The sequence below is a fragment of the Contarinia nasturtii genome, unplaced genomic scaffold (genome assembly GCF_009176525.2).
Source record: "Contarinia nasturtii isolate CC-2019 unplaced genomic scaffold, AAFC_CNas_1.1 Cnas_scaffold_4311, whole genome shotgun sequence".
Taxonomy (NCBI): domain Eukaryota; kingdom Metazoa; phylum Arthropoda; class Insecta; order Diptera; family Cecidomyiidae; genus Contarinia; species Contarinia nasturtii.
Window position 1 is genome coordinate 956,047 of NW_022201606.1, and position 21,305 is coordinate 977,351.

The 21,305-nt window shown below is 35.2% G+C and overlaps 4 protein-coding genes across 4 annotated transcripts; 2 read left to right on the plus strand and 2 right to left on the minus strand.

Annotated features, from left to right (window-relative positions):
* Nucleotides 1-1,498: 1,498 nt before the first annotated feature.
* On the minus strand, nt 1,499-3,044 carry LOC116350775 (zinc finger protein 208-like). Its single transcript, XM_031782704.1, has 4 exons — nt 2,932-3,044; nt 2,099-2,866; nt 1,890-2,029; nt 1,499-1,817 (listed from the first exon to the last, which is right to left on the minus strand). The coding sequence occupies exons 1-4, from the start codon at nt 2,969-2,971 to the stop codon at nt 1,677-1,679; spliced, it is 1,089 nt and encodes a 362-aa protein (XP_031638564.1). The 5' UTR covers nt 2,972-3,044; the 3' UTR covers nt 1,499-1,676.
* Nucleotides 3,045-3,220: 176 nt separating this feature from the next.
* LOC116350916 (zinc finger protein 91-like) lies at nt 3,221-8,341 on the minus strand. Its single transcript, XM_031782913.1, has 4 exons — nt 8,057-8,341; nt 7,156-7,989; nt 5,211-6,069; nt 3,221-5,141 (listed from the first exon to the last, which is right to left on the minus strand). The coding sequence occupies exons 1-4, from the start codon at nt 8,205-8,207 to the stop codon at nt 3,377-3,379; spliced, it is 3,609 nt and encodes a 1,202-aa protein (XP_031638773.1). The 5' UTR covers nt 8,208-8,341; the 3' UTR covers nt 3,221-3,376.
* A 105-nt stretch (nt 8,342-8,446) lies between these two features.
* On the plus strand, nt 8,447-12,363 carry LOC116350777 (oxysterol-binding protein-related protein 9). Its single transcript, XM_031782706.1, has 4 exons — nt 8,447-10,178; nt 10,264-11,176; nt 11,240-11,414; nt 11,511-12,363. The coding sequence occupies exons 1-4, from the start codon at nt 9,525-9,527 to the stop codon at nt 12,061-12,063; spliced, it is 2,295 nt and encodes a 764-aa protein (XP_031638566.1). The 5' UTR covers nt 8,447-9,524; the 3' UTR covers nt 12,064-12,363.
* A 1,440-nt stretch (nt 12,364-13,803) lies between these two features.
* Nucleotides 13,804-19,949, plus strand: LOC116350703 (synaptojanin-1). The gene is made up of 10 exons (XM_031782606.1): nt 13,804-14,748; nt 15,161-15,390; nt 15,481-16,515; nt 16,590-16,746; nt 16,811-16,993; nt 17,053-17,498; nt 17,572-18,072; nt 18,156-18,459; nt 18,523-18,932; nt 19,005-19,949. The coding sequence occupies exons 1-10, from the start codon at nt 14,625-14,627 to the stop codon at nt 19,263-19,265; spliced, it is 3,651 nt and encodes a 1,216-aa protein (XP_031638466.1). The 5' UTR covers nt 13,804-14,624; the 3' UTR covers nt 19,266-19,949.
* The last annotated feature ends 1,356 nt before the right edge of the window (nt 19,950-21,305 follow it).

The following is a 21,305-nucleotide window of genomic DNA, read 5'->3' on the forward strand; positions in this document are numbered from 1 at the left end:
TAATCTGAGATTTTCTTGTCTTAATGCATTGATATTGGTTTCCAGCATGACACACGTTTCAGATTGAATGTTTACTCTGAAATCGTAAATTAAAATGATTCCTCGAATTGAGTCGAATGGAAACTTTATTTTTTAACGTTTTTTTCTCTTCACACATAAACAATTGAAAACATAAGTTGTTGAAGATTGGTGACATGAAGTCACGAAAAAATATATGGCAATGAAATATAAATCGAACTGACACAATCAAACGATGTATACATAATTGGTGTTTCAGTATTAGCGAAAGACACACACTCATGTTAAATACTGATTTTGAAACCGTAACTGAAAATTGCTACAATCGCGTTTGTGTATTGGTAAACGTCAAGCAGAGCGATACCACAGTTAACGTTATATTTGAAATCGACATGATTACTTTGTTCAGAAGCGCACAGATAGAATGTTGTGAAATTCTAATTATTTTTTCAAGTCCAGATTCTTTGATTATCAATTTATTTTGTATTAAAAATTCGGTGTCCAATTTTTTGATGGTTTTATTAAAATAAAAATTCAATCCACACATTTCCTTCGTTTTTTTAGAAAATTATATTTGCAAAATCAGTGACTAAAGTTTTTTGATTTTCGAAATTTTACGAAATGGCATCTGCAGACCAACAAGATATACCTCGAATTTTTGAAACTGATATTATACCACTTCGATCAACGGGTCAATTCATTGTTTGTAAGCATCTCGAACGCATCCAGAGAATCGAACAAGCGAAAGGTCTTTTCCTGAAATCCAAATTTATTACATATGCCAAAAACGATGTAAAATATGCGACATCATTTAAGAAAGAATGGTGGAGGGTCCGCGTAAAAGAAAAATATCGACCAGATGGAACTACAAAACGTATTGTTGAACACTTGGATAAGGACGGAATAATCGACCTTCATCCCCGAGTTAAACTTTACACATTACACCCCGACCTTGGCAGAATTCCACCAGCTATGGCGAAAATATTCATTTTTGGATTAGTTAGATGTGCGGACAACCAAAATGAGACCAAGTTCAAATGTCAATTCAAAAATTTTTTTGGAAAACAAGCGATTGGAATTTTTCTTCGTATCAACGATAACCGATTCATTCCCACGTATGCGGGAGACATAATTTTCAAAGATTTTGATGGAATTTATAAATCGTTTCGCGATGTGTTGCTCGAAAATCAGCTAGCACGTGCAGCCAAAATGGACGATCCTCACAACAAAATATTGGCACAACGACAAAATGCCGTATTGGCCAGATTAAATGCGGCTTTGCTTTTACCGTCAGCAAAACCTCGAAACAAAAAATGCACTTACAACCAAGCTTTTTAAAAAAAGAAACAAAACATGCATTTTGATTATAGTGTGTTCAAACTACCAATAATTGACTTCTAATAATCAGGCTCACCACAGTTAAATAGAAACTTCATGATTTAAATAAAACGAATAATAGCAACTAATTTTTTTTCTATTTCGTAATAATGACTTTTTCCTTCGCACAATATAAAGATAAATCTCATTAAAATAATTCAACTTAATTCTAAAATTTTGTTACTATATTACAGAAAAATATTTGTCAAACAAATCATGACCTAAATAAAAATAAAAAGAAAAAGTAGTGATGTTTTGTCATTAGAAATAGCTTAATTCGATTACGTTCCCGTTGAATGTGATTCCAAATGTTTCTTCAGCAACTTATTCTCCGGATAAACTTTCGAGCAAATTGGACAGATATGTTTCTTTGTAAAGATCCCATGTATGCTATATTTATGACGTTTAAGGTCGATTTCAAACTGAAAATCGAATCAACAAAAACAACAAATTATTTACGAAATCCAAAAGAATGAGAATCAAAGCCCACATACCATATAAGCCCGCTCACAAGAATCAATATTACATTTGAACGGTTTATGACCTGTGTGTACTCTGGTGTGGGCTGTCAGATTGGTTTTCCGGCCAAATGCTTTTTGACATCCTTCAAATTTACATAAATAAGGTTTTTCGCCTGTAAACATGGAATAGAGACAAAAATTCGATTATAAGACGTACAAAAATCAAATACATTTTTTATTACCAGTGTGTCGATTTGTATGCTCCTTTAAATTGTGCAGCTGATTGAATCCCCGGCCACAATACGTGCAAACATACGCTTTACATTTCAAATGTATCTTCTTGTGCGAATTTAAATTGCCTGGCGTTGAAAACGTCTGGCCACATTCTTGGCAAGAAACCCGTTCGCCTCTCTGGGTGACACAATGCATATTTATGATATGATTTCGTAGCGATGAAAATGTGCCCAGAGTTTTATGACAAATATCGCAGATACAGGATGCCTTTGGACGATGGTCCATAAATGTTGCTTTGTTTGAGACTTGTTTTCGATATTTTCGCTGTTGTTTTGAAATCGATTTTATCACCATTTTTGAAGTGTCAGTTTTTGCTGTAGTTTTTGAAATATTTTTCAACTTTCGAGGTACGGTAATTTCTGGCAACGATTTTACTTCAATGTGATCGAGTAATTTCATTTGCGCCTCTTCAAATATATTGCCACGCTGCGAGTCTTCTGAATCATAATCGTTTGCTTCTGATTTTAGACTGGCACCATCTTCTAGTGTAAAATCGAACATCTCTGTTTTCACTTCACTCAAAACTTCGTTTGGTTTTTCATTTTCCTTATTACATTCCGCTGACGTATGCAGCCCATACCAATCACCATTTATTGAAATTAGTATATTTTCACAGGTTGAACATATTTTATTTTTAAAATGAGTTGCAGTGTGTTTGATGCGGCAATTCCTCGACAGAAAAGTCTCATCGCAGTAGTCGCACCCGAAATCGACCGCTGAAATGATGCAGAAATTCTTCTTTATTGTGGATTTTTATTGAGTGGATCATTGTGGTACTAACCTTCGCTTTGTGGATGGTGCATGAAGGATAATGTTTCCATTCTGAATTTAAAAAATTTGATCCCACATCTGAAAAATGCTTCTTGTTTTTATGTTTATTGTGGCTTACTTTGTTTGACAGATACTCGTTTGACATGTAAAAAATACTCACCAGCCAAATATGTCAGGAATCCACTTTTTGAGTAATAAAAAAAATACTCACTGCCACTGAGTGACAATCGAATCCTAATTTCAAATTGAAGCTTCTAAATATAACTGAAGATTTTTAGAGGAAATAAAATACTTGCAGCTTTGATTGAATTTTTGAAATACATTAATTTATTTTAAACAAATATATTTCGATGTTTGAGTATCTTCTTCCCTGCATATAAAGTTATCACCAATTTTTTCTTTATGGAAATGCTTTCTTTCGACTTCGAATAAAAATCAAATTAATTGTAATTTATTTATTTTGACGATGATTCATCCTTGGGTTCGGGTATATATTCTTTAGCTGTGTTGTTTGCATGTGCTTTGAGATGCCGTTGGAGATGATACTTGCTCTCTGGAAATTCTTTCGAGCAAATGGGACAGGCATTTCGATTCTTTACTATTCCGTGTCGTCTGGCTCGATGTCTTATCAAGCATTGCTGATAGGCAAACTTCCATTCACATCCATCAATACCGCATGCCAAATTTTTCACTTTACTATGAACATTTTTTATGTGTTTTTGAAGATAATGCTTATATAGAAATTCTTTACCGCAAGTTTCACACGATATCGTGGTGCCCGAATGTGTTTTTTCGTGCATAATCATTTTCGATCTTTCTGGGAATAAACGTCCACAGATTGAGCACATATGTTTTGTTTCCACCTTTGGTTTGACCACTTCTGGCTTAACGGTAGAATGCTTTAGTGTTTCATGTTGCTTTAGTCGTTTCTTCGTCATGAAATCCTTTTTACACTTTGAACAAGGATATCGCGTTTTGGATTTTTTCGAATGCTTCGATTTCATGTGATCTTCCATCGAATAGAAGCTGGATAAGACTTTTTTGCAAATATCACATTCAAAATTGGACACCGGACGATGAGGATGGGCACGGAAATATTTGTGCCTTTTCACAAGATTTTCTTCGACAACATTTGCGATTTTTTCTTCGACCTTTGTATCGCTTTGATGCCGTTTCATATGCTTCACCAAATCATGCCGATTTGGATATGAACGATTACAAACACCACACATGAAGCTCTCCAAACTGGTATGATTCGAAGAAATGTGCTCCTGTAGCAGTTCGTATTTAGGGTATATCATACCACAAGTGTTGCAAACAAATGTACTATTCCGTTGATGTGGTTGATTAATTGTGTATGGCCGTTGTTCGTTAGACTCATCATCTGTGACATTAATGCTGCGGGTGTTATTTTCATGGATTTTTTTGTGCTTTGTAAGGTAATAACGATTTGGAAAGCATCGACCGCATTTAGTACACCGATAACCATTATCATCGGAATGCTTCGATCGAATGTGCTCAGTCAGTTTGTGGAATTTCGTAAAAGTAAGGCCACATTCGTCGCAATCATATGATGACTTTGTTTCATTTGGATCGGGTCGTAAGTATTTATTTCTAGCAACTAGATCTTCATCCAAATCTCCTTCGAACTGATCTATTGATATGCAATTTTTTTCCAACTCCTCGTGACGCTTCATGTGCTTTGCCAAGTAGTATCTATTCGGATAAAATCGATTACACTTTCGACACAGAAATGTAGCTTCGGCTGAATGTCGTGCGGTTTTGTGCTCCATTAACATGTTATGATGTTTGAAAACTTTTCCACATTCATCACAGGTCAAATCTTGTGTTCGTTGATTTGGATCATGTCTGTGATATTTATTGCGTTCCATCAAACCTTTGTCAAAATCCTCATCCGCCGGTTGATGCTGACTGCCATTCTTGTGACGTCCAATGTGTTTTTGCAGATAATATCTACTGGGATAGCAGCGTCCACAGATGCGACATCGAAAACTATCCCGAGCTGAATGATTATTGCTCATGTGTTCTTCGAGGATATCAAAACGCGATATTTTTTTGTTGCAAATATCGCATGTAAAATTCGATTTCGGTCGATGCGGATGTACTCGTGTGTATTTACGTCTTTCCATCAAATCTGTATCCAAATCAACGTTTTCTGTATCACTGGCTTTACCTTGTTTGTGCCGCAATAGATGTTTGCTGAAAAATAAAAATAAAAACAATTTGAACTATTGCATTTTTTGGATGTATGATGGTTTTGTTTGTTACCTCAAATAATACCGGCTCGGATAGAATCGTCCGCATATGCGACACTCGAATGAACATTCATTTGAGTGAACTTCTTTCATATGATCTTCAAGTGTACGGAATTTTTTCAATACATTGCCACATAAATCGCATTGGAAATTTTCTTTTGGCCGATGCGGATGAATAAACCTCTTGAAAATCCGTTTTCGATTATTCCCGGCACATCTTTTCAAATGTTTATCCAATTGTTGAAACGATTGGAATTTTTGATTGCAATGCTTGCATTTTGTTTCATTGTCAACACTATGATAGCTTTGAATGTGGTTGTCCAACCAGAAACGGGTTTGCAATACTTTGTCGCAAAATCGACACTTGATTCCTCTGGTGCGTTTAGTTTTTTCTGTTTCAACTGTTTCTTTCATCTTAATATTGACAACGCGAAACTTTAACTGTGGCTTTGAAAACTGCTGACTGTAGGCCATTTGTTGTGGAACATTGGCGGTGTTTAAGTTATTTTCAGCAATTTCAAGTGTTGTATTTAGAGACGTTGCAAACACCTCACCGAAATCATTAAAATCGACGTCAGTTTTTACATCGAGCAATTCATCCAATTCAACTGTTTCCATTTCGGCTATGGGCTCCTGTTTGATCGTGATGCCATCATCGGCTGCGTTATTGGTGCCGAACGAATGGATGTGATTGTTGTTTTTACAATTGGCTGTTGTGTGAATTTCATACCAATCGTTGCAAATTTGAAAAAGACGTACATTACAGCCTGAACATGTACGACTTTTGAAGTGACTGTATGTGTGTAGCTCAAATTCTTCATTTATGGCGAAACTTAGAGGACAAAACTGACAATAAAGCCAATCGTTGACATCTGTGAAATATAATAAAAATATGTAATACCATTTTACGGATTCGACTTTTGGCTCAACTAACCTTCCTTGATGGACGCCAGATGCGAAACAACTGAATTACTAACTGAAGCCATCATTTATGAATTTTAATTTCAATATATCTTTTTTTTGTCGATATATATGTCCATTGAATAATGTTATCTTAATTGGTTTCGTTTATATTGAACTGTCAAAATTCATACTCAACTTCTAAAAAAACATCTCAAACGTGAAGTTGGTTGATTATCATTTTAAAGTTTGAGTAGAAAATATTGTTGAGGTTATGTCGATTATTGTTTACCTCTATTTGATGAATGTTTTGAATGTAACAATTAACATTGTGTACTATGTTTCTTTTATTTTTTTTTATTCATGCGGAATGAGTAGAGAGAAATGCAAATTTTTAATTTTAATAGCGAGGGTATTAAAAATATTTACATAAAATGTAAATTAGTAAATTTACTCAAAATGCCCTTTTTAATGTTTAATTAAAAAAAAAACATTGCGTATATCATTTAGTGAAGCAATCATACTTTTTTAAAAATTATCCCGCAAATATGGTTCATGTTATAGAAACAACAAGGAAATATAGCTATATTTTAATGCCAAATAATATTTGACCTTGAATTTCCCATCAAACTTTTAATAATTTAAGAAAACCATTGTTAAAACCAATTCCCGATTATTGAATTGCATTGGCAATAGTTGATTTCCATAATAATTGAGAACTATAACTGAAAGTCAAAAAAATTAATGAAAAACGGCGAAAGTGAAAAATTTGTTTATAGATAAAATGTAATCTACAAAGTATGAATTTGTGACAGCGATCGAAACAACAAATGTCAAACTAAATAACAGTATTATTGTTCCCTATGGGGGTTCAAGGTATTTGATTTAATTTCAAATTTGAAATCGTCATTTACTACAGGACTCCTTTCTAATTTCCGATAGAATAATTATAAACAAATATTCAAATTGAAAATAAAAACTGGTCTCCCCTTCAAATAAAACAATTTTCGATGGAATTTTCATTAAATTCATTTTAATACGAAAAAATCTAGATTAACATTTATGAGATCGGCTTGCATGGTTTCTCAAAAGTTTCGGTTCATAAAAAACTTTGTTGCAACCATCGTGCGTACACGGATAGGTTTTATCGCCATCGACTATTTTGTGGACAGCTCGTTGATGTCTCTTCAAGTCACTGTTATAGGCATACGATTTCTCATTGCAAATTTTACAAACGTATGGTTTTTCACCGGTGTGAGTGCGTTCGTGTAACTTCAAAGCTGATGGTGTTCGGTAGGATTTGTTGCACGTCTTGCACACGGCCAAGTATTTATTGTCATGGATTAGTTCATGTTCGATCAGGTTTGCTTTGCGATTAAATTTCTTTCCACACGTCTTACAATGGAATGGTGTGGCCTTCTCGTGAACTTCACGTATATGTTTTCGCAAATATTTTAATTTGGCAAATGTTCGATTGCATTGTGTACAATCAATGCGATCCTCCGAAATGACGCATTTGTGTTTCGCACTCACATGCTTGTTGTATGCGTCCTTCGAATCGAACATTTTTTCGTTGCACAAATCACACTTGAATCGATCCGAAACCACAAATTCTTTACATTTTCCGGTTGATGTATGATGGTTGAAAGCTCGATCGCCGACAAATGTACGCAAGCAATGTGGACATTCAACTGTTAAAAAATGATCTTCAATGTGCTCATTCCGTTCGGTGACGGTGATAAATTCACGATCACAAATATCACAAGTTAGATGATGATTCGATGTAGTTTGTTTACAACTTTCGGCTTCGGTGTCATCATTATTATTATAGGATTCGATGCTCTCTTCCTCTTCTATCAATACTTCGTCTTCCGTCACATACACTACCGATTCTGTTCAAAAGAAATTCACTTCAATTTACTTGTAATTGAAATGAAGAAGAGAAAAAACACAACTCACCTTTCAGTTGGTGATGTTCATCTGGTTGTAATTCATTATCTTCACACAACATGTACACGGACTCTTCATCTATCACATTTTCTTGGCTTACAATTTCATAAATATTATCATTTTGAACTTCGATAAATTCAAATTTCGCTTCTTTCTCCATTTTTACTTGAATTTCTATTGAACATGAACAAACAAAAAAGTAATTTGTGCTGATTACTGCATTTAGAATCAAAAGTAAAGTCGGAGTTTAATGTTTGCAAACTGTGACTTTGACAACCATCGTAGCCATCTGTCAAACGAACGCTCGAACTGTCAAAACGATAAATTCCCTTACGGAAACCATTTTTTTGTTCGTTTTCTCTCTCTTTCTCCCCTTTTCATCCAGTCAGTCTATCGCATAAAATGTGTTGCGCTGGGACATAAGCAAAACTGCGAATTGCGTAAAACAATTGCCGAGGATAAAACTAAATGCGAAGTAGTGTGAAAAAAAAAACGTATTAACTTTGGAATCATTCACTCATTTATTCAATTCAATTAGATTAAATAGTTGCATATGCATTTATCCAAGATTTTAAACAATCGAATTACAAACAAGTGGAAGCTGACAATTTGATAGTATTAGTGTTTTGTTGTAGTGAAAATTGGCGATATTTTTTCGCAGCCGTCGGCATTGAGACATAATATTATTTTTATTTATGTCATCATTGAAATACCTACCCGTTGACACCACATCAAGACACACTATAGCTAGAGAAGTGCAAGCATCGACAATAAGCAGCTGTAGCCGTAACTGAACACGATATATGACATTTTGTGGAAAAGAAAGAGACCAACAAATAGTTCGTTTATGTCAGAAAATCATCACACACAGCAATCAGTAATTAAAGTGTTTTTTTTTGTTCGTTGATTTCTGATATAAATGACGAAAAATCAAAAAGCCATATAAAAAAGACGACAATACGACTACACGAAATTTCGATTGAATTTCCATTAGAAGGCAAAAATAGTCACATCGATGATTTAATATGTCAAATTTTCATCGCCAAAAATCAATCGTCGTCGATAAGTAAATTACAATTCTCAAGTGGTTTTGACAAAAAATTGAATGAAAAAAATCTCTTTGGTGCCTAAATTAACATATTGATGTGTCAAAAAAAAAAACAACACTGATGTTCATTGTCAACATAAAAACACAATGAACGTGTTCTAGCAAAGTATTTTATTCGCATTTTAAACGTTGCAGCAACCATTATATGTGTAAAATTCATTTTTCATCGTTTTTTGTTTGATTTTTTTTTTGTTTTTATATTACTTTATTTTCGTTGCATTTGCATATTATTTCGACTATATAAGTTGGCGTCGTATGAAGTCAATCGCGTGACTACGAAACGTAAATAAATTGATTTCGTTCTATTAAAGCAGAAAATATATAAAAAATTTGAGAGAAAAATATATATATTAGAATAAATCGATCAAAATGGTGCTTTTGGAAGGACATTTAAGTAAGTGGACAAATGTTATGAAGGGATGGCAATTTCGATGGTTTGTTTTGGAAGAAAATTCCGGTTTACTCAGCTATTATACGTCAAAGGAGAAAATGATGAAGGGCGTTCGTCGCGGTTGTGTTCGATTGAAAGGTGCTGTCATCGGTATCGACGATCAAGATTGCAATACATTCACTATTACCGTTGATCATAAGACATTCCATTTCCAAGCGAAAGATGGTGAAGAACGTGAAAAATGGGTTCGACGTCTTGAGGATACAATACTGCGTCACGCAAATCGAAGTCGTGGAATTTGGTCGGATCAGGGTGGTTCAACATATGGTGTATATGGCTCATCGGCTGATCCAACCAAGCGACCAAATTATTTGCAAACGCTCGACAAGCGAATTAGTGAAGCCGATGCATATCTTCAACTGATGATTGAACAAACGACAAAAATTGAGAATAAAATAAAAGCCGCTGCTGAAGTTGCTGCGGCCGCTCCAAGCCAAATAGTCAGTGAGCCTAGTGCAAGTACAGATAGCGAAGCAAAGGCCGATACCAACAAAGAAAGCAATATCAAGGAGACAAAGGATCCGAATAAGGTGTTACAGGAAAGTGCACATTCAATGCTCGAAAGTTTTAAGGTAAATTGCATATAACGTTTTCCCCATTTTTGATGAACTTTTCATTCCAAAATTTAAAAATCATATTTTACTATTTCGTTTCAAGCATTCGATAGTTTTGTTGCAAATTGCCAAGAATACAGCACATCCAGTGAACGGTATGTATCAAGGGCCATCGTTGGCTGGCTTGAATCCAAAAGTACCAGTCGGTAATTCGGATCAAACGCCAGACAGTACAGATACCCTCGATATTGTCGGTCCATCATCAATGCCAGGCGGACTGGTCGAGTATGGAGCCGAATGTTTGGAAAAGAAATTGGCAAAAATGTCAGCGGCCGATGTGTCACCGTCATCGATTACATTGGCTGTGCCAGAGACAAGCTACTCCAGTTCCGAGGGTGAAGATGATTTTTACGATGCAAATGATAATCCATATTCGAGTTCAATAAGCTTAAAAGATGCTGAAGACACAAATGAGCAATCCGATGATATGAAAAGCATTAAAAACGACACAATTAGTTCACGTGATTCCATAAGCACACCGTTTCGGGTTGATGGCAGTCTTGACTATGATGCACTCTACGAAGACGATGCCGAAAATGATATTTCAATGGAATCACACGGTAGCGTTGTTACACATTTGTTATCACAAGTGAAAATTGGTATGGATTTAACCAAAGTAGTTCTTCCAACGTTCATTCTGGAACGTCGATCATTGCTTGAAATGTATGCCGATTACTTTGCGCATCCGGATCTATTTTTAAAAATAGCCGATTTTAAAGATCCACGCGATCGAATGGTGCAATGTGTTAAATGGTATATGAGCTCTTATCACGCTGGCAGAAAGAGTTCCGTTGCTAAAAAACCATACAATCCAATTTTGGGCGAAATATTCCGATGTCATTGGGACTTGCCCGAATTAGAAAAGGATGCTGCAACTGTTAATGATGGACCGGTTCCATGGTGTCGACGCGATCAATTAACATTTGTTGCCGAACAAGTTTGCCATCATCCACCAAGTAATTATTAACATTACAAGCATTATTTCTGATCAAATGTAATCGGTTTCGATGTTTCCACAGTTTCTGCCTTTTATGCTGAGCACTACAACAAGAAGATAAGTTTCAATGCTTATGTCTGGACGAAATCAAAGTTCTTAGGATTATCGATTGGCGTGCATAACATTGGTCAGGGCACGGTAACACTCAGCGAATACAACGAAGAATATATAGTCACTTTTCCGAATGGATATGGACGGTATTGATTTAATTATTATAAAAAAAAAATGGTTCTCATCATCATTCTTCTAACTGAAAAAATTATTAATCCATATCTTTACCGTTTGATTCATAGATCCATCCTAACTGTACCATGGATTGAGCTTGGTGGTAGTGTGCAAATAACATGTCCACAATCCGGCTATCGTGCTGACATTGAATTTATAACCAAACCATTTTACGGTGGCAAAAGGAATCGCATTTCGGCCGAAGTTTACGCACCGAATGAGAAGAAATCATTTTTAAGCATCAACGGTGAATGGAGTGGTTCAATGGAAGCCAAATGGGCTGATGGCCATAAGAAAACCGATGTATTCGTAGATGTAAATAAAATACCAATTTTCAAGAAGAATGTTCAACCAATTAGCGAACAAGTGGAGAATGAATCACGTCGCATTTGGGTCGATGTAACAGCCGGTCTTCGTTTTAATGATATCGATAAAGCAACAACTGCGAAAGCCAAATTGGAGCAAAAACAACGTGAAGAAGCTAAACAACGCAAAGAAACCAGCAGCGAATGGGACACAAAATACTTCAAGCCCGTCGGCGATGTTTGGATTTACACGAATCCATTATCACAAAGGCTCTATCTACAGGACAAACAGAATAAGCAACAACAAAAACAGTAACCAATTTTTTGTTTGTCCAAAATTTACGAAATAAAATGAGCTCCCAAGACAAAGCAAGTGCGCTGGAAGTTCCGACACAATTTGTGGTTGATAAATATATAGAGAAAACATCCAAAATTAAAATGCTTTATGCAAATATATCAAGAAAAGGGAATACTAGGGAAACCACAACAGGTCACTAAAAAGCAACAGAGTAAAGGTATAAAAATGTTTAGAATTTAAGCTAAGCTTAAACACATTTGTTAAGCATCATCGAAAGAGAACAGTTTTACCAATAATATTTCACTATCCAAAATAAAATGCCGTTTCTTGTTTTATACCTCTTTAAAATAAGTATAAAGACGCTAAATCGAGCTAAACAGACGAATGAACTTTATGCATACAAACAAAAACGTTGTAGAGATTTCACATTCAATACCGATATCGATATTTTTCTTTATTTGTTATTATAATGCAAACAACAACAGAGATACAACAATATGATAAAATGATGAACCGAATACAAACAAAATTAGATGGTTACGAGCAGACATTGCCCCCTGAGGTTTTGAGAAAGCAAGGACTCTTTTTTGTCACCAAGGAGAAAATTGGAGAAAAATTCTTTCAATTTGCTGAGGTTTTTCGCCAAAAAAGTGATCCTGTTTTCACTTTTCGCAATCATCAGACGTATCTTGGAGAACGCGTGGGTAATGTCGGGTTTTGGTTAATCGGGAATGTCCAATACATCGAATATATTACATTGAACATTTCAAATGAATACGATGCTTAAAATATTTTCATAAATACTGCTCAATTTTAAAGAAAACAAAAAATTCATTTTTAAACACCACACGGTCAATCAAACAACAAATCAATTAATGTAACAATAGCAATGAAACAATTTTTCTCTATCTTATTCATTTTAAATCTTGTTTTTTTTTATTTCAATTGCCCAAAATTTTACAATTTTTTACAAGTAATACAACAATTAAAATAAACACTTCTTGAACAGTCAACGAACAAACCATAATGGCACATAAGCCATTAATAAAACATGCACTTCCTATGAGCTATCTAAAAAAAATAACACCATTATTACAGCAATGTGACGAGTAATCCTCAAGAGAGACATTTTTACAAGTTTTTTTTTTTCATTGTAACGGTTCGGGTTGTTCGTTTAATTTTATCAGTTGCCTTGGTTGTCACCACATGGTGAAAGCATGTTATTATTGTTCATTTATTTTTATCAAAATGTTCGACGAATTTTTCTGTTAATAATCAACGTTTGAGCTTAATTTTTTGAATAAAAGTGAATCGAAATTCGTTCGAATCGAAAGTGTTGCGGCTCGATGTCAATAGAGTTTCCAAACTAAAGTAGAAATGGTTAATTATATATGCATAAAACAATAAACTTATCTACATATGTATTCTATCACAGTTTAAAACAATAAAATTTAAAGAAAAATAATGAATGGAAAGTTATTGTGTGTTTTTTTTAAGTCGATTTACTTCATAATTCAGTGGGAGAGTGAAATAAACAAAAATACATCTGTAAAACATTGACCGGCGAGTGTTCAAAGCAATTAGCAAATTGCCTGTGATATGAAATAATGGGCGTCTCCATCCATTGATGCATTTGTTTCGCTCATACCAGTTGTTTCTTAGAATGATTCTATATTGTACTTGCTCTAAACCTATACAAACGTCAGTGGAATGCATGAGCTTGGTATTTTTTGTGAAACAACTGATAATCTGCTATCAAGTCTCACCAAAAGTGGAAATGAATCACGAAAATATTGTAATAAAACCCACATAAAATTAAAATATTTTCCATAAATTACGTTGTTTAAAATTCGTTGAAAATGATGTCATTATTTGTGTGATAAATTAATAGAAGTGAAATGTTATCATGAATTAAACGCAGAACAATTGTGTACAGACGAAAGAGACGATAATATATCGATTACATGAGCAAGTAGTACGGAGAAATTTGACATTTTTTGTGACCATCAAAAGCTTTATACCACTCAGTACAACGAAGACGACCGTGGGAAAAAGTACACAGAAAATATGAAACGAGAGTGAAAAGAATTGTTCATCTAAGAAGCGTTCAATAGAAAAAAAAAATTGGTGTTGCGTCGGAGAAATCGATGAACGATTGATTGCAATTTTAATTTGGTTGAATCATTTTGTTGAGCTATATTCAGAAATACAAGGCCCACCACAATGAATTGCGACAAATCGATGTGTTTGTAATTGTAAATTATTACGTTGTTTCATCGTTTTCATGAATTTTCGATAAAAAAATTTATAATTGCATTTTGTGTCAATGAAAAAGTGTATATTCCGTGGCAAAAGTGTAATCGACTAGAAAATAGAGGGCGGAAAAAGATATTTATGGAAAAAATCAACGTGGTTTTTGTGTAAATTTATGTGCCATTTTAGCACATTAATTAGAAAAAAAAATTGCAGTATTTTTCGACAACCCAAACCATAACAGAAAAAGAGCAAAGGTCACAAAGTTCTCGGAATCGAGTGTTGAGCTAGCGAATTCGGAGAAGAAAAAAAATATCCAAAGCAATATGGCATTGTCAAAAGGCTTTCGTATTTTTGAAAAGAAACAACCAAATCATAGCATCATCCTGGAGCATCGGCAACGTACACAAGAGGCACTCTTATTCGAATCACAAGCAGTTGCTGTTCTGTGTAAGAATTTTTTATTCGTCTCTTATTGATGTTTTTTTTCTCAACTTAATTGACCTATTCCATCTGTGTATCTCCTTTGTGTTCAAATAAGTTCATCTTGGAATTTTTTTTGTTTGTGTTTGTGCGTTTGTGTGTGTGGATTTCATTTTTCGGTATTCTATGTTCCTTCTTCTGTCTTCTTCTTTGAATTATCATTGCATGCCGCTGTGCTATCGATTTTAACCACTTTTATGTCATACACTACAAAGATGTGTAGATGCAAAGCCTCGCTTATAATAAACCTTTGAACTGTTGTGTTGTTTTAATTGAATTTTCGACTGAATGAACGGCAACGTTGTTGCATTACAAAAACTTTGTCATATGCAACCGCATTTTCTCACACAACTCATGCTTTATTTATTTCTCTGTGTAGCCGCACAAGAGCTTGAAACGATAAAAAAGCAATATGTTAAAATTGCTGATGCATATGGTTGCTTGGGAGTGCTACAAGTAAATGCTGGCGAATCGTCTGTATTGTATTTGGTGCTGGTCACGGGTTGTTTTTCCATGGGCAAAATGTGCGATTCCGAAATATTTCGCATAACACAAACACAATTTGTTCCGCTTCAATTTCAAGCGCCCGGCGAAGACAAAATTGCTGAGGTATGCATTTCGAAAGTGTCAAAGTTTTTACATTCAATAATTTCATTAATTTTATACATTGTTTTCCATTCACTTACTTTGTTGATATAGGTGAGAAAGGTGTTGAATTCGGGTACATTTTATTTTTCATGGAATACATCGGTGGCAAATTCAACAGCACCACAAAATGCATTTGATTTAACATTGTGCGCTCAAAGACGTCGCCGTACTCTCGAAACTGATAATCGATTTTTCTGGAATCGAATGCTTCACATCCATTTACTGCGATTTAGTGTTGATTGTTCATTTTGGTTGCTCAAAGCCATGTGTGGATCGGTGGAAATTCGCACCGTTTATGCTGGCAGTCGACAAGCAAAAGTAGCCATCATTTCGCGATTGAGTTGTGAACGCGCGGGAACTAGATTCAACGTTCGTGGAACAAATGACGAAGGTCATGTAGCCAATTTTGTTGAAACTGAACAAGTAATTTATTTGGATTCAGAGTGCACATCTTATGTTCAGACACGTGGCTCAGTTCCACTGTTTTGGGAACAACCAGGCGTACAAGTTGGATCGCATAAGGTAAAGATGTCACGCGGCTACGAAGCATCAGTCAAAGCGTTTGATTTGCATATGCAAATGATGAAACAACGATACGGTCAACAAGTCATCATTAATTTGCTCGGCACCAGTTTGATTGGCAGCAAAGAGGGTGAGGCCATGTTATCGAATGAATTTCAACGACATCACAAAGAATCGACGCATGCAAACGATGTTCCGCACATTGTATTCGATTATCATCAAGAGTGTCGCGGCGGTAATACATCGGCTTTATCGAAACTCAAAGCAAAATTGGATACTTGCTGCTCACATTATGACGTATTCCATGTGAATGGTGAAAGTATTTTACGCGAACAACGCGGTGCCATTCGAACCAATTGCTTGGATTGCTTGGATCGTACGAATTGCGTGCAAACTTATTTGGGTCTTGAAATGCTTAACCAACAAATTCAATTATTGAGTTTTCATGATAAAGCGCAGATACAATCCCGTCTCGATGAAGTATTCCGTCAAATGTGGGTTAACAATGGCAATGAAGTGAGCAAAATTTATGCAGGCACCGGAGCCATTCAAGGTGGATCAAAGGTAGTTAAAAATTCATAATTAAAACCACTTTTCTATGACGGACTCAAGTTAAATTGAATTTTTATTTGTTTCAGTTGATGGATGGCGCACGATCGGCAGCAAGAACAATTCAAAACAATCTTTTGGATAGTTCAAAACAAGAAGCCATCGATATTCTTCTCGTTGGTTCAACTTTGAGCTCCGAGTTAGCTGATCGAGCCCGTATTTTACTTCCATCTAACATTCTACATGGTATACTAGTTGATTTTGCATTTATTCTTTGAATAATTAACATTTTAATTTATTTATTGTTTAGCTCCGACACCGGTTATGAGAGAACTTTGCAAGAGATACACGGAGTACACAAAACCGATGGACATTCGTGTTGGCGTTGCCACGTACAATGTAAATGGTGGAAAGCATTTTCGCAGTGTTGTCTACAAGGATTTATCGTTAACCGATTGGCTTCTGGATTCATACAAAATGGCTCGATCACGATGTAAGTCATTACTATTGAACATCATCCGGCATAAATTAACAATTGTTTCACATTTGCAGCTTTGGTTGATATAAGTCATCCAGAAGATGGATGCGCCGAACCGTGTGACATTTTTGCCATTGGCTTTCAAGAAATCGTGGATTTGAATGCGAGTAACATAATGGCTGCCAGCTCAGACAACGCAAAATCATGGGCAGAAGAATTGCAGAAAACGCTTTCAAGAGATGAACCATACACTTTGCTAACGTACCAACAATTGGTTGGCGTTTGTTTATATGTGTTTATTCGTCCCGAGCACGCAGAGCATATTCGTGACGTTGCAACTGACTCGGTTAAGACAGGATTGGGAGGTGCAACGGGAAATAAGGGAGCAACTGCAATTCGATTTGTGTTTCATGGAACGTCACTATGTTTTGTGGCAGCACATTTTGCTGCCGGTCAGTCTCAAGTACTCGAACGAAATGCCGACTATGCTGAAATCACACGAAAAATTGTTTTCCCAATGGTATATACATTTTGTTTTGTTTTCACTCAAAAGGCATTTATCATTTACTGATTAATTCTCTTGCATGTTACAGGGTCGTACATTAAAATCGCATGACTATGTTTTCTGGTGTGGAGATTTCAATTATCGTGTCGACATGGATAAAGACGAAATTAAGGAATTGGTGAAACAAAATCAGCTCGGACCAATTTTGGAAAAGGATCAGTTGATTGTACAAAAGCAGGGGGGCAGTGTGTTTAATGATTACTTCGAAGGGGACATCACGTTTCCGCCTACATACAAATACGATTTGTTCAGCGAAGATTATGATACAAGTGAAAAATGTCGAGCACCGGCATGGACTGATCGAGTATTATGGCGTCGTCGCAAAATGTTGCAGGATGATGCTATTTACGATTGGAGTGAGGGCCGATTATTGTACTATGGCCGAGCTGAATTGAAACAGAGTGATCATCGGCCTGTTATTGCTGTTATTAGTTGTGAAATATCCAAAATTGACACAGAACAACGACAAAAAGTGTTTCATGATGTTATTCGTGATTTGGGACCTTTTGATTGTACAATTGTTATTCATGTAATTGGCGATTTTTTCCATTTTTTATTTTGCAAAAATCAAAAAATCAATTTTTTACAAAAATTACAAAATATTTCTTTTAGGCCGGTACCAATGACACCGAAGATGAAGATGCGCCTAGTATTTATGATGAGGATATCACGACAATGATAATTCAAGAGCTGGGTCTGATTGGTGAAGTGACATTAGTGAGATTTGTGGGCGAAACAATGTGGGTCACATTCCGTGATGGCCAATCGACTTTGATAGCTGTACAAAAGAAGTCGATTCGCATCCGAGGAATTGATTTTCACATTAATCTTAAAACGGAAAATTGGCTTGCACAAGTTGAACGGGAAATTGCTCTTTGCACCACAAATACTGTGCAATTGTGCTCTTCATCACCAGGTGAGATTGGCTAATTTGTTTGATTTGTGAATGATATTCATTAAAGAAAATGTTTGTTCACAGTTGGAGACTACAACAGTTTGGGAATACCGAAGGTACCACCTAGCCGTCCAAAATCACCTCCAGGTAGACCAATGCCACCCGTTCGACCACCACCAATAACACCAAAGCATGCACCGAAAGCAGGAGTTATCAGCATAGTCAAGACAGATCAAGGTCAATCACGACCGTCAAGTAGCGATTCAAACTTTGCGCCAAATATTCCACATCGTCCGGCTCCACCGGTGGCCGCTTCAAAGACATATCAACAAGAAGCAGAGCAACCATCAAATCTGTCACGAAAATCGAGCAGCTCATCAACATCTAGCTCAATTCAAGAAGCACCACAGAAAACCATTAGTCCGCCAGCGCAATCACTTGTCATTCAGGATCAAGACACTGGCGCCATTTACGAGGAAATTGATGATAATATTGTGAGTAATACGGAAACGACTACAGAATCAATTCGATTCGAAATTAATCATTTTTCTTTTAATTTTCCACAGTACATTCCAAAACCAAGAGATCCACCGCCGCCATTACCGCAGGACTCAGTATACGATTTGGATGTGGGTCCGAATGGATCAAATACAGCCAGTCCACTTCGTAATGTAGCGAATAGAACAGCACCATCAATACCAAGTGCCATGGGTACTCCGCCTCCCCTACCTCGCCGACAAAATGCACCAAATCCAAGCAATGCATTGCCGAAAGTTCCAGCACGAACAGCAGGCCCACCATTACCAGCACGCCCAAATGCACAGTAATCATTATATTTATATACTTCACATAACAATAGCGCTCACAAACCTGTAGTTTATAAACCAAACGAAGTGTCAAAATGCTTCAAACTCTTAGGTATATCTGTAGTTCTTGTTCAAATTAGCTTCCTTGATGATGGTATGTTTAATTATCTATATGTATTATTTTGAAATATGCCACAGACACATATAAAGTGGTAAAGAAAATCAACTATAGTTACGATTCTGATCTTTTCCGATAGAGAAATTTCAGTTGTATAAATATTTGTTCAGAGCATTTTTCTGTTTTGTGATCATAATATCAATTCAAAATCAACTGCAATACATGACATATTAAATTATCTACTTATTGAATTATGGCTAAGTTATTGTGTTAATTCAATCAACTATTGTATTTATTTTCTGTTCCTATTCCTTCGATATAAAAGATTAATTTCATTTAAGATTTATTTGGTAAAATATATGAATATAATTGATTCAATTGTGGACACTGCAGTGTCAGCTTATGCATACTCGAGATAAATATTTTTAAATAAAGTAGAAATCGCTTCAACCGATCTCTATATCGCATTCTGGAAATAAGTTGAAATATATTATCATAACTGAGAAAGAAAAGAAGGATGAACTGTTTGAAATATAAATATGATATTTTAATTTGTGCAGAAATAAATGAGTAAACATTGTAAAAAATTGTTTCTTTTTTGTTGACATTTAAGGTAAAATATGGAAAAGTATTCAGCTCTTTTTGGTTCTTGTATCTCAGATGGCTGGTGTAACAACAATATTATTTCTCTGTTTTTATAATGCTCACTGTGACAGCTGAGTTGACATTCAGTCTACAGAACAACATCAACATCCAATAAACCTTTAAATGCGACTGGAATGATTGGAAAGCTACAAACCTTATAAAACCTATCAACGTTCATTAGAGAAAATACTGTGTTATTTTTTCAGTTGAAAAATTATCCACAGTACAAAATTTATATGAAACTAGAAAACTCAATATATTCTCAAAGGTGCAATATACTTAAAACAAATTGTGTTTTATTTTAAAATCTTTGATATTCTCAAATTACAAAATGAAACTCCCCAAACAGAAACATACGAAAAGATTGAATGCTAGGGGCTTAATTCAAAATTTTCTACGACTGAATTTTATAATAATATCTAAATTAACTGAATTTTTCTGCAAACGAATGTTTCATTCAAATATGTGAGATAGTGGTGAATAGTTTCTGCTGGCAATTACTGCAATATTTATATTTTGTATAACAAAATTGTAAATGTTTTTTATATTTTTTTAATAAAAATTAATTTTATTTTCAATTTTGAGCGATTTTCTATCGAAAACAATCGAAAATATTGAAAAAATAATAAATTAAAAAATATTGCGGTTATCATAACCTCACTTTATTAATTTGACACATTTCATTCCATTCACACGAATTCACCGAACTCATCAATAACCACTCGATTCAAAAGTGTGAATTTACGTGAATTCCTGTGAATTTTTTTGCCGTATTAAGCCCCTAGATTGAATGGTATTTACAAGTAGTAATTAACTAGTAATTTTTTGTAAGATAAAATATGAGTGAGATAAGCTGCAAATTTTTGAATTTTTTTTTAAAGTTTTTCGATGCATACCAATTATAATTTCAAATAATATTGGGTGTATAAATTAATTTTGATCGTTTTTTTGGTGAAAGGAAACATTTATTTAAAAATAATAAGAATGAGTACATTAACCAATGTACTGCCCATAGTTAGCTATGACTTCGGCCCATCTTCTTGGCAGCTTGTCGATTCCGCGTCGAAAGAATTCCTCATCTTTTCCAGCTATCCATTGATCGACCCATTTTCGCACTCCCTCAGAATTTCGAAACGATATCTCAGACAAGCCCATTTGCATTGATCGAAACAAGTGGTAGTCAGAAGGGGCAAGGTCTGGAGAGTACGGGGGGTGATCAAGCTCACCCCGACCAGAGTCCCCTATCTTTTTTTTTGCGATGTTTGAAATATGTCAAATTTTGATAAATCCTTCGACTA

Bases quoted from the DNA above. Each gene is read 5' to 3' on its own strand.
- LOC116350916 (XM_031782913.1), bottom strand. From the start codon at position 8,207: ATGGAGAAAGAAGCGAAATTTGAATTTATCGAAGTTCAAAATGATAAT. The intron at 7,990-8,056 runs GTGAGTTGTGTT...TCTTTTGAACAG, and splicing joins TGAACATCACCAACTGAAAG to AATCGGTAGTGTATGTGACG. The intron at 5,142-5,210 runs GTAACAAACAAA...TTTATTTTTCAG, and splicing joins CCGAGCCGGTATTATTTGAG to CAAACATCTATTGCGGCACA.
- LOC116350703 (XM_031782606.1), top strand. From the start codon at position 14,625: ATGGCATTGTCAAAAGGCTTTCGTATTTTTGAAAAGAAACAACCAAAT. The intron at 17,499-17,571 runs GTATATACATTT...TGCATGTTACAG, and splicing joins GAAAAATTGTTTTCCCAATG to GGTCGTACATTAAAATCGCA. The intron at 18,933-19,004 runs GTGAGTAATACG...AATTTTCCACAG, and splicing joins AGGAAATTGATGATAATATT to TACATTCCAAAACCAAGAGA.
- LOC116350777 (XM_031782706.1), top strand. From the start codon at position 9,525: ATGGTGCTTTTGGAAGGACATTTAAGTAAGTGGACAAATGTTATGAAG. The intron at 11,177-11,239 runs GTAATTATTAAC...ATGTTTCCACAG, and splicing joins AGTTTGCCATCATCCACCAA to TTTCTGCCTTTTATGCTGAG. The intron at 11,415-11,510 runs GTATTGATTTAA...TTTGATTCATAG, and splicing joins TTTCCGAATGGATATGGACG to ATCCATCCTAACTGTACCAT.
- LOC116350775 (XM_031782704.1), bottom strand. From the start codon at position 2,971: ATGGAAACATTATCCTTCATGCACCATCCACAAAGCGAAG. The intron at 2,030-2,098 runs GTAATAAAAAAT...CCATGTTTACAG, and splicing joins GCATACAAATCGACACACTG to GCGAAAAACCTTATTTATGT. The intron at 1,818-1,889 runs GTATGTGGGCTT...TTCGATTTTCAG, and splicing joins CTTGTGAGCGGGCTTATATG to TTTGAAATCGACCTTAAACG.